Genomic DNA, 12,216 nt, shown 5'->3' with positions numbered 1-12,216 from the left:
TGCTTTAAACTGATTGTTTCCTTTTCTTCTTTACCTTCTTGTGCCAATACAGACTTTAAAGGTGTCTTCACAGACGAATTTTCTCTCTCGAGCTTGGTGGTATCCAATATTCTATTTCTTTGAGAAGAATGTGCAAGGCTCTGTTCCTTGCAGCTTTTCTTGGCCAATATCCTGGCCTCCCAGCTGCTTCAAATCTTCATGCAAAAAGTATTCACGGGTTCAGAAGACCGGAGAGGACAATGAAAAATCTACCTGAAGAAAAGGAAAGCATCTGCTCTGTTTTTTTTGTTTGCTTTCTTACAAAAACATTAATGCTGTAACCAAAGTTCTTAAGAGGACTACACTGTAACTGAAGAAGTGGACCAAGTTTCTGTGCAATTGGTTGGAAAGACAATTGTAGATACACATATTGCCATTTCATATGTTCTCCTATCATCACGCTGTACCGACCTATTCTGCTCTTCAGTGCTAATAGAATGCACCACTCTTGGGACTTTTTTTTTATTATTAAAGAAAAAATGGAGCAGGAATTTGCTTTACTAATGAGATAGAGGTGCCAAAGCCCACCTTAACACTTTTATTACTATCACTCATCCACAGAAGCACCCAAAAATCTCATCTTCAGAGTCTGGAGTGCGTAAGGGCAAAAACCATGCCAAAATGTAAAAGTGTGGTATCAGCATATTGAGGTATATAAAAAGATAACACAGTTATGGGAAGTGGTTTGTTGCATTATTCTTGCTAATGAAGGTAAGGCCTTTGTGTGACTGGTACAGCTGGAAGCGAGTCTTGACTTTTTTTGCACTCTGGGTATGACTATCTTGTGACCCTGCAATCTACTTAACACCATTATCTCCCATATATTCTACTATATACAGATTTTTACATTTTTATGAGTAATTTTATATCTAAACTGTTGTGCTACCTGATGACTTTGCAAATTAGGAATAGCTGCTAACATCAGAGCTCAAGGAGCCAAAAGTTTTATTTTTAAAAAAGGACACAGTTTCAAAGTTAAATCTTAAATTGCAGCTGGCCTTGTCTATATAGCTATACAGTGCCTATCAGTGTATGTATATGCATATACACACAAAAGCACACACTGCTGTGTAGTTAAATACCTATTAAACAAAACTGCTTACTGGAAAGAGTGATCATACAGTTCTTCATTCAGGCAAAAGTCCTATAGATCTCACCTTGAGGAATGCAAGGCCAGGTCCAAAATGGGGCTATAGTTAAAATAAACTTTTAAATTTTAGTAGCTATCTCTTGCTGAAAGTATGTAGCAGGTTTGCTTGGGAGGCATAGTTCTTTTTTTACCTGTTGGCACATGCTTCTCTAACTTACCTTGAAGAAAAAAAAAAACCCAAAGAAGTGCCAAGGTGAATACCTACAACAGTAGCATTTCTACAAGTATTACCTAAAACCATTTCATATTAAATGACACTGTGGTAGAACTCATATGCAGACTCCCCTTTTTTCCCCCTAGGGTTTTGGTCCAGTTAAAATGGCTGTTTAAACAAGTTGGGTGAGAATGTGGGAAGCTACCATGGCGTAAACATGTAACAAAACCACAAATTAACAGCTGCCTGGTTCTTGTTGGATTTTGATGGTTTGTATTGTTGGCAAAACAGTGTAGAAAATTAGAATGCCACATTTAACCCTTTATGTTCTATATTAATTTGTGCAGTTATCTCAATTTTAAATTTTCAGTAAAACCTGACAGCAAATATAAAATTGTGTTAAGTGTTGATGTGGTACCGATTTAAAGGAAATGCTGTTTATTTTAAGAATGTCTAGAACTGAGTGACAAGTGTGAATGTGAAAACTTGTTTTTAAAAAGTCTAGTTAAAGTTATAAAATGCAATACAGAGTATTCAGATACCTTTTTTCAGTTAAGGGGATCAATTGCTGTGAGTTGTACATGAGAATATTAATGTACATTTCAAATATTTTTGTGCATTATCAAAGTAATACAATAAACAATGTTCCTTACAATAAGTCCTTGTTAACACTTAGCTAAGAGAAATTCTGCTGATGTTTGGTTTTGTTACTTTAAATCGGCTTCTTAGAATCATACAACATGCCCCTGGAAGTTGGGGGGGGGGAGCATACCCATGTCCTCATTTGCTTGCTCCTGGCACACCTTGAGCAGCTAAAAAGCCAGTAGCAGAACATTTATATAAAAATCCATTTTACGTATCATACAGATGAATCTGTTCAATGTCAGTCTGTAGATCTGCCAGCATACTCATGTCACTACTACTTCATAGAGCATAATACTGTTTTCTGAAGCTGAATTCCAAGCTTTGTGGTATCTTAAATATCATCATTTTAAGCCATTTGTAGTAATACTACCTTCTGGAAATCATGACTGAATTTCATTAGTAGTAACCATGCCTTGAAAATGACGTGATGAAAGGCATTCCAGTAAGGAACTTAAAAAGTGATTTTCATTTGGTGGCTGAATAATAAATATTTTGATAGTCTAGATAGCTAATTGTCTGCATAACCCCCACCATGTCTTAATGGGATTTCTCTAATATTCTATAGAATAGTAGAATTCATGCAGGATGTTTGTTTTCTTTATTCTTATTTTGAAAGGAAAAAATATGAAAGTGATGAAATAGAACAAAGTAAAAATAATGCTGTTGTTGGGCAGTGTGAACTTTTGTTCTACTGCTGAATTTGATAGAAGCTTCTATTGTAATATAAAACTGAATGTTTTCTGGCTCAGCAGTCTTTCAACTGCTTAAATTTTCTCTGTTGTATCAAAGTCCTCAAAAAGGGGGTGTGTGTTTAATTAGCAGGACACCCCAATTCTCTATTCTCAATAGCTTTAAGCTGCTTCTGCAGACTTAGATGGTGCAGATATATTTGAAGACTCTTTAGGCCTACATGCAAGGTGATGAAATGGGGTAAGTAACAGTATATGCTGGTGCTTACTGCTATAGTAGTTTATCCAATCCAAATTACAGATGGTACATAAAAAAATATTTTAATAACTTGATGATCATATATACATACTATGAAGCTGAAAACATGGTTTCTCATAAGGAAAAAGGATTGCAGTGGGTAGAAAGAAAAGGAGGGAAGTAGACTTCATTTAATGTAGTGATCACTTGACTAGGCTAATTTGGGCTGTTTATGCTCGATGTTGTGCAGCATGTCCCTGTATTTACTTTTCCTAGAGTTACAATAATAATCTTTCTTACAGATGTCACACCAGAGGCAGCTGGTACTGTGACTCTAAATAAAATGCTCCATCTACTGAAGAGCATTTACATGTTGAACTTCCCAAATACTTGAAAACAAAGGCACTACATTTGTACATCTGGCATATCAGTAGGACTTAGATGCTGTTGGGTGCTTTGCATTTATGAAACAAGCTTTCTTAAATGCCTAACCTAAACTTAAAGCTGGATTTAAAGCTTAACTTGATCATTTAAAGAAACGTGGTGCTCCGTGGTCATGATCTAGATGTGTAATTCCAATGCCTAAAAGATTAACATATATTTGAAACGATTGTAAATTGTAATTTTTATGGTATGTGCTTAGCACTCCCATGTGGATGTAAATGGTACTAAATGTTAATCATTCTTCACTGCTGTTTACTTGGAAAGGTAGCTACAGGTGGAGTGGTAGCAAAAAGAGCTGTGCTAAATTTTGCTGTGAACTCTAGTACTGGATTTGCCTCACTCCAAAGGGAGGCAAAAGGGGAGGGGGTAAGAGAAGGAATGAAAAAAAAAATGCCAGGACTCTACGTGTTAAGATACACCACATTTGTGTACTAGAGAAATAAAGCTCAGTAGCAGAGACAGAACGGGTAAGTATTTTTAGAGATACAGGAGAGAATTATCTTAATTAGATTACTGCAAAGCCACTTATCTGTATCTTAAGTCAGAATCTGTTCAAACTCTAGCTTTCTCCCATTATTAGTATCTGGCTAGACAATTTATCCTAAGTTGTTTGATACTAACCCAAATTCATTTATTTCTGTAGATACAAAGTATGGTTTACAGTTTGAGAGACCAGATCTGTTAACTTCAGGGCAAGGTGAAGTCTTCCCATGTACTTTAAGTGAACTTTCCTACAGCTCTTTAACTTACAAAAAGCTATCTTAAAGATCCATGGGGTAATTCTGAAAACAAGTCAAATCCATCTGATGTACTGGAACCATTTTTATAATTTCCATTATTGATAGACTTAACTGTAAATCTCCATGGTCACCTTGATATTTTTACAACACACGTGTTTTGGACTTACCTTAGAAGTCTTTTATAGGCACACAAAACTAGAATGATACTGTAAGATGGAACACTTATGAACTTAGGTGTTTCCATACCAGGCATTGTAAAAACCGTGTCTTAAATTCAGTTTCTGAAGAAAGGGGTCTTAAAAAGAAAAAATTTTGTTGGATACCACTAAAATAAGTTACTGCTTAAGAGCACTTGAGAAAAATATCCTAGCTTGTCACTGAAGTAACTTTGTAAAGTCAGCCTTCATATGCTACTTTATGATCCTTCCCAGTGTCCAGAAAAAACCAACCCAGTTGTGCCAAGAAACTGAGAATGAAGACGAAGGCTTTTGTTCTGCTATTTACAAGAAAAAGGAAGATGAAAACATTGAAGTAGATGATGATCATGTATTGCTCTTTACTCAAAACAGATCTAAAACTATACCTAAATTCTAAGTACTAAGCAATTAAAATTGCTTATGTGTAATAGTGCTGAAAAAACCTATAAGGAAATGGGCAGTATTAAGCATTCCACAGTACAGAAGTACTGTACTGTACAGATGTACAGGGAGCCTACAAGGGTGATAGAGAGGGACTCTTCACTAGGGACTGTAGTGATAGGACAAGGGGTACTGGGTTAAAACTTAAACAGGGGAAGTTTAGATTGGATATAAGGAGGATGTTCTTTACTGTGAGTGGTGAGGCACTGGAATGGGTTGCGCAGGGATGTTGTGAATGATCCATCCCTGGTGGTGTTCAAGGCCAGGTTGGGCAGAGCCTTGGGTGGCATGGTTTAGTGTGAGGTGTCCCTGCCCATGGCAGGGGGGTTATAACTACATGATCTTAAGGTCCTTTCCAACCCTAACTATTCTATGATTCTATTCTATGTCTGTCCTGTGGACTATGCTGGTTCTCATCCATAACTTAAAATATAAAGATCCAGTGGAGATGCTTAAAGACCTTAAAATATTTAAACATGATCAGCAAACTTTTGTAAGCTCTTGTTCCAAGCTGTCACTACTTCTTTCTAAAACAAGAACAAAGTGCTGCAGTGCTTAAAACATACCAAAGCTTTTTCTAGCTGGCTCAAGTTTCCATGGATTTAACCGTTTGATTAAATCTTCCTAACCTAGAAAGCAGCACTGAAGAATTTCAGGCTAGCTACAGGTAACTTAAATATTGTAAGAAAAAGTTCTTATTCTGGACTAGTCTTATCTTTTGGTAGATAATCTTTCCTAACAAAACCCTTAGAATGCCTGAATGATGTTCTGAGCTGAAGTAATGATACAGTGCTGTCTCTAATATTTATCTGAAGTACTAATGTTGAGGATTCTTTCCTGGTTAATACTAGTTTTTAAAAACTCAGGAAGATTTGACTTGTTTTCAGATGAAATATTTCAGTTCCTAAGGACTTGGAATTTAGCACATACTATGAGAAGTTAGTTTTCTGTGACTCTTTGCTGTGGGCTAATCTTTAAGTTAAAGATGCAAGCCAGGCAGGAGGAGAGGGTGAACCCACTCTTGCTAGAAGTAGTTTGTGACTGAGTTCAGATTATGTTGGCTGCATACCGGCTGTTTTATCCATACCATACAAAAAAAGATGCTGTATCACACTATTCTATTTAGTGTTCACTCTTTTTTCAAATGATTCTGTGTTGGCCCAGTCATTTCCCTAGATGAGGAGTGAGTTTGTTATTTTCTTGATGGATAGTTTAGTCGTAACTGGTTTTAGTTCTAGTAAATGTCAATGGAAAAAAAATGTCGATCCATTGTATACCGTGCCTATGGTGTTTTTTACAATCTCTATGCATGGGTTTCTTCTAGCAGGAATACTCTTCTATCAAGCTATGTCTATATAATAATAATTACTGTATTTTTTGTCTGCATAATAAGGACTTTAGGAGGTTAGTATCTGTGAAACTGCAAAGGCATGAAACAATCTCCTTTGTGCCAATTGAAATTATTTTTCACAAAATAACTGTTGAATTGCATCTGAAGGTGATTCTGTCCTCCCCCTTCCCCTTTTTTTTAATTTATTTTTAATTAATATTGTTAAAAGACAAGTGGTCAGAAACCAGCCTGAAGTAAAAGATTTTGAGTAGTTGGGGACCCAGGCACCATGCAAGTACGTGTGCATAGGGAGGGTGATCTCTGGCGTACGCAGTACTGGATGCAGTACACAGAGGCTTCTCTGGGAAGATGCACTAGGTTGTACTTGCATAGTAGAACAATATTTGCTTGTCCTTTTGAGTTCCTTTCAGCCTTTGGGCACAGTGCCAAACGTGGCAATAGCTAAAAAGCGTAGTGAAGATCACATACAAACTGGAAAACTCTGAAAGGGGCTGAAAAGGCAGACCGGTGTAAAACCAGTCATTGGAGAGCTGCATTCTAGTTCAACAGAATATATAGTCTGGTGTTACTTCAAGCATGTGAGTTGCATTTAAAATTAGTGGTTCTGTATGCTTTTTTAAATTAGTATTACTATTACTGTTATAGTTTAAATAGCAGCAGGAGCGCTGAAAGCATCAAGAGGCAATCTATCTCCCTGATTACGTTTACCAGTTAAGTGTTTGCATGTGGACCTTAAACAATATTGCTAATTTCTAATCTCTCTTCCCTTTTCTAAGTTAACAAGTTCTCTGTGCTTTGTTATGTCCATAAAAACTTGAGTTTGCATTCCACTTTTTTCAGTTTGTTGCCACTCAAAATGCTGTTTAGCCTAGGCTGCTTTGGGCTCCTGTCTTGCTTCACCTGCCTCTGTTGACTGCCTTTTCTAAGTGGCTCAATACAGAAGAGTAGCCCCCAAAATTAACACTAAAGCCAAAAGGTATTCTTGTCAGACACGTTTGCACAATTTGAAACTTGAGATTATTTTCAAGTATAAAAATCTAATGTCCTAGGGGATACTTTTTATCTCAGGAATCAATTCTTGCTTTTTAAATGTTTAGTACATTAATTTGTGTTTATTTTCCTGATGTAGGAGAGCATGCGTGAGATATGAAAAAGATAAATTCTAGTGGTTTTGTGAGGTCAGGATCACAGTAGGGAATCTGGAAGTGAAAGAGGAAATAATGTTTTGTAGTTCTCCTTCTCACATAACTTTGAGGAGAGCTCTAAAGACTTCTGTAAAAACAGTACAGGACATCACTTTTAACTGCAACATGGTTTCATCCTCATTGGCTGATCAGTTTTCTTGCATGATTTCTCCTACGTTGAATCCATAGCTCTGTACATTAATTGGAGCTATGTATCCAACCTGGAAAAAGAAAAAAAAAAAAGCAGGCAAGAAAAGCTGTTGGCTGCCGAGGTATCCTAGATGGTAATACAGAAATGTTGTAATCCTTGCATGGTAAGGAGTTAACGTACGGCCTTTTTTTATAGCTTTAGGGTGCACTTCTGCAAATGCTTTACGACATAATACTGCAATATCAAATGATACTACTTAGAGATCTTTTGTGCTGTAGTTCCAATTCCTACTAATGTTTCAAACGGCATTGTTTTTATGTAAACTGTTCATAATTAGTAAGAGTTGGCTTTTCTGTTGCAAAACTTTCAGGATGACACTTTCTAGTACGTCAGGTATTTTGGTTAAGTGGATGACTTCTGAGTGTTGTGGTTTGCTGTATACCAATCTGTTAACTGTGTTAAGCTCTATTGCACTACTTATATTTAAAAAAAAAAAAAAGGCAGTAATTTGAGCATCTTGGAGCTTTTCTCTCCAAAGGTGCTATCTGTCATGAACACTTGCACTGTTGACCGTGAATTTGGTACGAACATGTTAAAGAAATTGTCCTATGTGGTTTACTCAGCACATACAAGAAACTTCCCACGGTCAGCCTGTGTACTAACAAATGCAGTACTTTGTTGGACTGATGACATGACCACACACATCTTAAAATTAAAATCCTGTTTCCATTTATGGTGCTAAAGTTATCTTAAAAATTATCAAGAGTTGATCTTTTGCCCATGAACATTAAAGAAAGCTGTTGTGACAATAAAAGAAAATTTCTGTACATCTTAAGCCTGTTCCAAATGCTTTTTATATAATTAAGACCCTTTTCTATTTCTGCTTTATATAAAAACTGCAAAACATTTCAGATTTCTAGTACAGGAGAGTGTTAGGAGTGTATGGATTTAGACTACATGTGCAAGATAAAATTTTCGTTCACGCTTAGGATAGCTAATCTTCTGAAACTCAGAAAATCCAAGAATTGTATTAGATAGGATCAAGGCATAAGCTAATAGTTTTGTTTGGTGTATGGGTTTTGTGGTATTTGTTTGTTTTTTGTTTTGTTTAAGAAAGCCAAAACAATTCTCTGACTTCATCATTGTCTGGAGACTTGGAGAGACACAGGATGTGAAATGGAGAATACTGTATTAGGAGAACACTGATTCTGCAATGTAGATCCATGATTTGCTGAAACTTCCTAAAAAAATCCCCAAACTTGTGACATAACATGACCAGATAACCATATCTAGGGAACAGAAGTGAAACTTGACATAATTACTAAGGCTGCTCACAGTAGGACATAAAAACACATGAAAGCAAGTTAAACTAGGATTATTTACACTGTGAAACAGCAAAGTAATTTTCTAACTTTGTTTACAAGTAACCTCCTCTTAAGATGAAAACCTACCTTATGCGTTCTGGTGCAGAAGATACTGTTGTGGCCTCCCCTCAACCCTCCATTTGGTTACGATTTAAATTGTATATAGTGAAGAACAATGCCTTTCCAAATCTTTTCAAAAGGCATCTTTGGGCAGCAGTATCTACGCTTTCCCTCCATTGGGAATACAAAGCCTTTAATTGTTCTACCTTCTAAGCCCCTTGTATCTCAGCTTGCAGTTGTAAAAGTATCTGCCTGTAATGCATTTTGAAGTGCTACTATAGTCAGCTCTAAGTATGATGCTTTCAATTGATGGTGACATATGAACATGCAGAGCAGGTGCCATGTCCAGGTATGCGCTGGTGAGCAAGAGAGGTGTACGTACAAGGGTGTACCCTGGAACACTGCAGCACTCCCTGCTTTGAAGTAGTTACACCTTGAGGTTCTGGTCACTAAACTGTTACCTTTTATATACTGGAATAAGTTCTGTTGAATCACTTGTACCTAGTACTTCAAGAAATAAATGGGTTTCTCCAGGATCTATTTTATGGAAATTCTGTGACTGTGCAAAGAATATTCCAGGTCTAAAGTAACTTAATTTAAAGCAGAAACCATCACACTGTCCAGATAAAAGCAGGGATGGCTGGGTTTTTTGTTGAGTGAAGATGGATCATCTAGTAGTGCTAGCTTATATTGTGTCTTGCTACTTGTCTCGATGCTTGCTTTAACAGTAGGACACTTAGAAGAGCCAAAGATAGAACAAGGTCATCCATAACAGTTCTAAGCCACATTGAAATACAAGTTTTACTATTTTTTCATTACTAGATGCTTTAGAAACAAATGGTTGTCTTTTTTATTATTTATTTACCAAAGAAGTGCTGTCCTTACAGAAATATTGAGATAGATACTGTATGTTTAAATGCCCTGAACAAACGTTTGCGAGCACGTGAGACACACTTGGCTGAAAGCAGATTTTCAGCATTAGCATCTGATGTAAATAACAGAAACGTGTTTGTCACTGCACTGCTCTAACTCAGAACTTTACAATAATTCCAGTGTTTTTTTGACAAGGATAGATTTTTGTGACAAAAGTGCCTGGGGAAATAAAAATCCAAAAGTTGCCTGCAAGCTTAAATAAAGCTTTAAAAAATCACAGCCCATACTTGAGAATGGATGCTAACTCAACAACTGTACAGAGTAACTAGTCAATACTCAGAAGGGTTGAGAGGATTCAAAGACAGAGATAAATTTTGAGAAAGGAGTATTATGTTGCTTTTGAGAATTTACTGTATGCATTAAACTTCCAGTGTTTCTGCTTGGGCCTTAGCTGTGTAACTAAGAAAAATGAGTTAATGGTTAACTTTAAAGGAAAATTAGTTAGTTTGAACTATTGTATTTTTTAAAACACTCATTTTAATGACAGTCATTGGTGGGATTTTTCTTTTGCTTGTTACATGGAGAACTGTTTTGGGTTTGTTCTTTTTTTTTTTTACCTGTTAAGAGTGGCCACCAAGTGCTTTGATTACTCAGTTTACAGTAAAACAATTTGAGGAATAGATTTTCCTTGAGTGCAGAATTAAATGGGGGTGGTATGTGTTATACTGATATGAAGACTGAGTAGTAATAATTTCCAAGGAAAACATTATGGTGTTAAAACTCGTACATGTAGTTATTTGGGGCATGCAGAATATTAATAAGTACTTGGTTATATTTTGCCATTAATTTTATGCTTTAAAAATAGTCTATTTCTAGTTTTAATTGGAAAAGCTGACTTTAATGTTTCAACAACTATTTTTGAGTAGAAACATCCATTTAATGATACTTAAGAGCAACCTTTACAGTTGATCAGTAAATTCATTTAAAACTATGAAAGTAGTTTCATTTTTTTTGTCAAACCTAATGTGAAATATAATCTCTGGGCAACCCAAGACTGGCCATATGCTACTGAAACCAATCTTTCAGCTGCATATGGAGGCAAAGACACAATTTCCTTATCTAGTCCTACTTCTCAGCTAGACTGAGAAGGAAGGCGGCTAGATTGCCGTTACATAAAGAAAATAGGCAACCCAGTAATGTATTTCAGTTGTGCTGAATAGCTTAGCTTCTTCTTTTCAGACTGTAGCACTTAAACTTTGAGACTCAAATTTAAAATGTCTGTGGTTCAGATAAATTTTCACCTGTTATTTCTGTATTTTTCTTACAGATACATTTTATTGGTGTCCACTGTAATTAACTACAGAAAAAGCTGCATTCTGTTCTGCCAATTTAAATCTGTGATCTAGTTTTTCCTACTTTGTTTAATCCATGGCTAGTAAAATGTCCATTTTCTGTTCATGTTAGACTAAAGCCATGTTGCACCCAGTTGCCTTAACTGCTTGGAGGAAAACTGACCTTAACCATTTGAAGCTTTATGTATTTCTAAAATTGCTCTAACTTTTGTATAATTGCAATAAAACCTTTTAAATACAGACCAGCCACTGTTTAAAGAACCACTTGTCACTATCTTTATTGAATGGTCAAATATTTAAAAACAAAGAAAGAAACACCACCTTTCTTTAACGGGTAAACACCACTTGTTCTTTCCCTTTTTATTTTTCGGGGTCACTTTAAAGGTGGTGTACTTGTCATTTGCCCACAATGCTTTTCTCTTTTAGTGAGGGGCGTATGAAAAGGGCACGATGCCCCGGGCATGGAGAGATTAAGAACTAAACCCCTCTTTCCTCTAAAACTTAGGCTCACCTCAGGCCCCTCTGTGCTGTTCTGCATTTATGAAGCAGTTACTCAACCTAGAGCTGGGATATTGTTCCAGGTTAGCCCTTGATTATGAAAGCAAGCTTTTTGTGCAGTGCAGGCTTTTGTATTTGGGAAGGGGAAGAAGCGTTTATCTGTATTTCCTTTCCTTCTACACCCTAATAAAAATAGGTGTTTGGCTAAGGTGGCTTTTGAAGTGAAGCCCTGTGAGGCTGTGAGGAGCAGTCACTTTTTATCTTGCCGGCTGGACATGTGATGTTCAATGAAATTTTTGCCCTCGGGCTTAGTCCAAGTTCAAGAGTCAGTCAAAAATAAAATCCAACCCCCCAAAATAAACAAAAATACAGCCCCCCCCCCCAAGCACTAATTTGCCATTTCACCGTGCCTGACACAGCCCCTTATACTTAAACCAGCTGCTGCTTCCTGCCTGGGGCTGGTGGCGGCGTGTGGAAGTTCCCCGACACCTCCCGCCGCCTTTCCCCTGCTCACCTTGAGGAGCCGCCGCTATCTAACGGGCGCGGCGGGAGCGGAGCCCGGCCCCCCCAGGGCGGACCGTTACCCGCCCACAACCCCGGCGGGGACGGGTTCAGGGCGCTGACAGGCCTCGCAGCCCGCCCCCGC

At 37.1% G+C, this 12,216-nt stretch overlaps 1 protein-coding gene across 3 annotated transcripts in view; it reads left to right on the top strand.

Moving 5' to 3' along the window:
* Nucleotides 1-2,016, top strand: part of SGMS2 (sphingomyelin synthase 2) — a 43,638-nt gene extending 41,622 nt beyond the window's left edge. For all 3 annotated transcript variants that reach the window (XM_057404579.1, XM_057404578.1, XM_057404580.1), the window contains exon 6: nt 53-2,016. In XM_057404579.1, the coding sequence (XP_057260562.1) occupies nt 53-256 (204 nt within the window). In that variant the 3' untranslated portion in view covers nt 257-2,016. The remainder of the gene's footprint in view (nt 1-52) is intronic.
* The last annotated feature ends 10,200 nt before the right edge of the window (nt 2,017-12,216 follow it).

The sequence above is a fragment of the Pezoporus wallicus genome, unplaced genomic scaffold, assembly GCF_028554395.1.
Source record: "Pezoporus wallicus isolate ANWC-B61680 ecotype Strahan unplaced genomic scaffold, APGP_CSIRO_Pwel_v1 contig_1583, whole genome shotgun sequence".
NCBI classification, from domain to species: domain Eukaryota; kingdom Metazoa; phylum Chordata; class Aves; order Psittaciformes; family Psittacidae; genus Pezoporus; species Pezoporus wallicus.
Note: the sequence above shows the minus strand (reverse complement) of the source record. Positions and strands in the feature narration are given on the sequence as shown.